This window comes from Arachis duranensis, chromosome 10, assembly GCF_000817695.3.
Source record: "Arachis duranensis cultivar V14167 chromosome 10, aradu.V14167.gnm2.J7QH, whole genome shotgun sequence".
In the NCBI taxonomy this organism is placed as follows: domain Eukaryota; kingdom Viridiplantae; phylum Streptophyta; class Magnoliopsida; order Fabales; family Fabaceae; genus Arachis; species Arachis duranensis.
This window is the reverse complement of record NC_029781.3, coordinates 86,691,647-86,697,810: the sequence shown is the minus strand read 5'-3', so window position 1 is coordinate 86,697,810 and position 6,164 is coordinate 86,691,647. Positions and strand designations below refer to the sequence as shown.

The following is a 6,164-nucleotide window of genomic DNA, read 5'->3' as shown; positions in this document are numbered from 1 at the left end:
AGCTTAATCGAACTATCATTCTCATGCAAATTCACATCCTAAGCTTATATTAGTTTTGGTTGCTTGAGGACAAGCAACAGTTTAAGTTTGGTGTTGTGATGCGTGAGCATCTTTCCTATCTTTTCCTAGTGAATTTGCATCTAATTTGTTGAGTTTAATAAAGAATTAATTATCTTTTAGCCAATATGGATGCTACTTGGAGTCTTTTGAAATTTTACTTATTTTAGGTAGTATTCGGCTGGATTTGATGGAGTTTCTGCAGCACAAGAACAAAAGGAGATGGCAGCGAGGAGCGATGCGTACGCGTGACTGACGCATACGCGTGATTTGGAACTTTCCATGGCGACGCGTGGGCGTGACTGACGCGTACACGTGATTTGAAGAATTGCACAGCGACGCATCCGCGTGACCGACACGTCCACGTGACTTGTGAAAAAGACCATCGACGCGTACGCGTGACGCATACGCGTGACATGCGCCACGTGCAGAAAATGCAGAAACCGCTGGGGGGTGATTTCTGGGCCCCATTTTAGCAGCCAAGTTAGGCGCGGATCCAATGAAGCCAAGTGGTCCCACATTACAAGACGCGGAGTAGTTAATTATTCTGATTTAAATTCAAATTTGAATTTGAAAATAGGAAAAGATATTATCTTAATTTTAGATATTAGATTTTAAATTAATTAGGATTAGTTATAAAAAGGAGAGACTTCTCTTCTATTAGGACATTCCATTAAGGGGGATTCCATTAGGGACTTCTATACAAATTTACATTCCGCACTTCATGAGCAACTAAACCTCCACTGTTAAGGTTAGGAGCTCTGTCTATTTGTATGGATTGATTCATTTGCTCTTTCTAATTTAATTCATGTTTTGATTTATATTTCAATAATTGTTTTCATTCTTTATTTTATGAATTTGGGTGGAACGGAAGTATGACCCATATTCTAATTGAGTTTTTGTATAACTTGGAAAAGCTCTTTACTTGAACAACAGCTTGAAAACATATTATCTTGAATTTCTAATTGTTTGTATTTAACAGGATACGTGACATATAATCCCCTTATTTTTGGATAATTAGGATTCTTGTGGCATATAAACTGGAATTTGATCATCACCTTCTAATTGGAATTAATTGACCAAGGAATTGGCAGTTAATGAAATTTAGAGGAGACTAGGAAGGTCTAAGGAATTAGGGTCTAGTCACATATAGTTTGCCATAAATTAAATCCTACATGATTAAAATAGTTAGTAAGAAAAGTTAATCCGGAAAAATAGATAACTCTGAAGCCTTAACTATTTTTTCCATATTTTATTCCCAACTTATTTAATTGTCTATCCTTTTGATATTCTGAGTTCAAACTTAAACCTTTTGAATATCTCAAAACCTTTTCTGCTTGCCTAACTAAGCCAATCAATCAATCATTATTGCTTGATTCATCAATCCTCGTGGGATCGAGCCTTACTCACGAAAGGTATTACTTGGTACGACCCGGTGCACTTGCTGGTTAGTTTGTGGGTTATAAAATACCACACCAAGTTTTTGGCGCCGTTGTCGGGGATTGACTGTGATTAACAACTATTAGTTGTTTGATTGCTTAGATTAGGCGTTTTATTTTTAATTTTATTAAATCTATTTTAAAAAATTTTTTGAAAAAAAATATATATTTATTTTTATTTATTTTATTTAAATTTTTTTCCTCTTAATTTTTGAAATTAAGTTTGGTGTCCCCGTAGTAATTTTTCTCTAAAAAAATATATATATTTTCAAAAAAAAATTTATGTTCTGTCTTCTTTGCTTTCCTGTTTACCACATAATACGTTTAATTCTTTTTGGTGTTTTGTGCTAAGAAAAATAATAGAGAGAGATCACATGGGTTACTACTCACACCCAAGGAGTGATTCTTATTATTATGGATGGAGGAACGACTCAAATTTTGGTTGGCAAAGTCAAAACCAAAGAAATTTCAGTGCTCCATGTTCCAACTATCAAGAATCACCATCTCCATATTCATACTAAGAGCCACCACCTCTTTATCCATATCAAGAACCATCATCTTTCTACCCATATCAAGAGCCACCATCTCCCTATTCATACCAAGAGCCACTATCTCATTATTCATATCAAGAACCATCGTCTCCTTCTTATTCATTTTAAGAGCCACAATCTCTCTATTCATCTCAAATACCATCAGATCTTGAGCTCCTCATGAAAAAATTCCTACATGATATAAAGACGAGTGTAAAAAATGTAGAGAAACATGCGCAGTCGCTAATCAAGAACCAGGAAGAGGAAGAAGCAAATTCCTTCCCAAGAGATACAATGCAAGATCCTATGGAAGAAAGTGAGGAAACCAATCAAAGGAGTTTATACTCTAGTAAATTAGAAAACTTTCCACCCTCACATATGGAAGAAGAGGAAGATCCACATCCTCTCATGCCCTTAGTAACCAATGAAGAAGAGATTGAATTAGAAGAAAGCTACCAAGAGGAAGAGGTTGAAATTGAGGAAGCTTGCAAAGAGGTAGAAGAATTCAAAGAAGAGTACAAGGGAGTGGAGCTTGCAAGACCTCTCCCAAAGCCATTATCATCCAATACAACATTCAAGTGGGAAAAATTCCTATCCTTAACTATTACTTTCCAACTTGAATATGGGCTACTAGAGACGGATGGTCAACTTAGAGCTCTTTGTGGCATTAAGAGTAAGAGGAAGATGGTTAGTGCCAAGAGTTGTCAAGCAAGGTTCAATATGGTTGCATGCTCCAAATTGAAGTGCAAGGATTGGTGTAGAGCTCAATTGAATGGGCCTAGAAGGTTGTTTGGATGTCTCTGTGAGAATTCAGATTGCTTGCCACCCGGTGGAAACAATGGTGATCCACCAGAAGACGGGTGTAAAAGCAAAGTTTGGGACCCTGGAATTCATTCCCACAATCAACACTCTTGGGGCCTTGTCACTTGCTTCAACTTGCTCGAAGGCGTTATGCGCATGGCTTGGAATCCCGGTGGCCATTGGAATTACAAACATTGGTGGAGATTCCTGGAACAGTACAAGCACAAGCCACCATGACAAAGAGCTCACCACATGTCCAACTTAAGGACTTTAACTAAAAGTGCTTCGTGGGAGACAACCCATCGTGGTATGATCATTCCTTTTCATTCTTAGTTGTTTTTCGTAGTAGTAGTTTTCTTAGTTATTTGATTTTTATTGAGTTCTTACTAATTTTCTGATCATGTAGCTATTTTAGATCAGGAACCGGGAAAAAAAGGAGAGCACATGACGCGCAAGCATTGCTGACGCGTACGCGTCAGAGGGGTGTGTGTGAAAATAAAATTTAACAGAGAGTTACGCGGGAGTGGCGCAGGAATAATGCCTTTCGCACAAACAAGGCCATGCGTACCCCACGCGTGTGCATCATTGGTGATTTTGGCACTCCACGCGTACGCATCATTGACGCGTACGCGTGACTTTGATAAATGGCGTAAAATGTGTTTGGTCAGAGAGATGTGCTGGCTTGGGGATGGAAGTGTGCTAGAAGCACAAAACTTGTTCACGCGTACACGTCCCTGACGCGCACGCGTCGTATGAAAATATTGGTTTCCAAGCCACGCGAACAGCGAGTTGTGCGTGCGTGCGGCTGCCTTCACGCGAATCGCACAAAACCAATGGCACGGGGATGCGTGCCTGATGTGCACGTGTCTTTAAGGAAATTTTGCGCCCCACGCGTACGCGTCGCTTGCGCCGCACAACTCCACTAGTTTGCCGCCCAAGCTTTAATTTTCTTTCCCCATCTCCCAATCCTAATTCTCTCTTGTTCTTTTATCCTTTTCTTTTTCTTTCATCATAATATTTGTCTCTTTCTATTTTCAGTTCTTCTTTGCTTGAGGACAAGAAAACCTTTAAGTTTGGTGTTGACGCGTCGCTTAAGGGTTTTCTATTTATTCCTATGGCACCAAAAGGGAGGCAAATCATCTTCACTGAGGATCACAAAAATAAAGAACATAATACATTCTAGAAACAAGAATCATAACCAAAAATCATAATAGTATTAATATTCAATAAAAAAAACAATTCAAATAAGCAACAAAACATAAAAAAAAAACATAACACAATAACGGAAAATAGAACAAATGATTACACAAATATAGAAAATAATCCAACCAACAACCTTAACCAGGATCAGAAAATCAGAATCAAAACAATGAAATGAAAAACATTTATACCAACCCTTTTTTTGTGTGGTATCACATCAGCGTCGTATTCCAAGTCATGCATCTTAACAAATGCCTTTCTAAACCCTTCAACACACCTTCGCTTAGTGTGACCAGTTCGCATGCAAGTCATGCACCTCCTTTTCTTACCCCTTACCCCCCGTCTACTAGGAGCCCCTATCGTCCACACGACAGATGGATCACGCACACCAACTTAAGGATCTGTGTTGGTTTGATCATAGATATCCCCGCCGAATCCCTCCATATCAACACACATGGTACAAATTCCCCCTCATGGCTACATTAAATAGCTCATGGCTCTGCGCACCAACAAACAACAACCACTGAGCTGTCGCATGTAAGGCACCATGCCGAAGAAAGAATCCCCAATCATTGGCTACGTCCTTCTTCTTCGAGTAGTCTTCAACGGCCTTAGCGTCCTTGCACCATCATTTCAAAATTAACCAATGTAGAATTACCTTCAAATGCTCATGCTTTATCACAAAAAACATATGTCGACAAGGAATGCCCTCTCTAGCACAAAAGTTACACCTACACTCCAACTTTGTCGTGTTCGTGTCGATCAAAGTAACCACTGGCTGCCCGGGATTACCATACTCCTCCATTGTATACACTACCGTCGTCGACACCCTCCTCTTACTAACAAAGTTTAGAACTCCAACCGCATCTATCTCCTTTCTCATGTTGGTGAAAATCGGCCGCGTATACATCATGGTAGCACATTTTTCGATTGGATCGAGGCACGTCGTCATAATAGGGACGTTATAAATGGAGTTGAACTGTGCAACCATCTCATTGTTCTGGTATTCACGAAGGACTAGCTCAAGGTTTTGCATAAGTTCCAGTATAGTGTACTTCGAGCTAAGGAATTTCTTCACATGCGAATTTATACCCTCGCACCACGATGTGGTACGAAACCCAGCAAAAAAACTTGTCGCAAAGGTATGCATTCGCCCACATCTTTCTTTTTTCGTACATCTGCATTGCCCACAACTTATCATGTAACCTGTATTCATCTACTGGTTCGGCCCATTCCGTTTCAAAGTCATCTATTGACATATCTGCATACAACCACCTCAAAAATAAGTCCCTGAACATCTGCTTGTTCCCATTAGATGTAACATTCTTTTGTAGATGCCAAGCACATAGGCAATGGATAGAGCTAGGAAAAACTTCCGTAATTGCAGTAATAATGGCATCATCGCCATCTGTCACTACAACAGATGAAAATTTATTACACATCACCTCAAGAAGATTCTCTAGCATCCACTTGTACAAAGCAATCGTCTCTTCCAACACTAACCCGAACCCGAAGATCGTCGTCTGTTTGTTGTTGTTTGCACTTGAGAATATTACAAGCGGTCTCTTGTACTTATTATTTTTGTATGTCGAATCGAACACGATGATATCACAAAAGTGTTGGTAATCAACTTTGCGCATTCTATCAGCCCAAAACAAGTTGGCCAACATGCCCTCCTTAGTCAGGTTATACCTCCCCATTGCCATTGGGTCCATGGTGCACGAAATTGTGATCATCAATGGCGCCATCAACATGGTACGCACAATTATAATCTCAACTCTTTATCACAACTTCGCACAACTGACCAGCAAGTGTACCCACGGAGATTGTTGGTATGAAGCAAGCTATGGTCACCTTGTAAATCTTAGTCAGGCAAACTCAAATGGTTATGAATGATGAATAAAACATAAAGATAAAGATAGAGATACTTATGTAATTCATTGGTAGGAATTTCAGATAAGCGTATGAAGATGCTTTGTCCCTTCCGTCTCTCTGCTTTCCTACTGTCTTCATCCAATCCTTCTTACTGTATGTAGGGTTTCACCGTTGTCAGTGGCTACCTCCCATCCTCTCAGTGAAAATGTTCAACGCACCCTGTCACGGCACGGCTATTCAGCTGTCGGTTCTCGATCATGTC

At 39.7% G+C, this 6,164-nt stretch overlaps 1 protein-coding gene across 1 annotated transcript; it reads right to left on the bottom strand.

The window, feature by feature from the left end:
* Window positions 1-5,088: 5,088 nt before the first annotated feature.
* Window positions 5,089-5,733, bottom strand: LOC107470622 (protein FAR1-RELATED SEQUENCE 4-like). The gene has a single exon (XM_016090025.1). The coding sequence runs from the start codon at window positions 5,731-5,733 to the stop codon at window positions 5,089-5,091; it is 645 nt and encodes a 214-aa protein (XP_015945511.1).
* Between the last annotated feature and the right edge of the window lie 431 nt (window positions 5,734-6,164).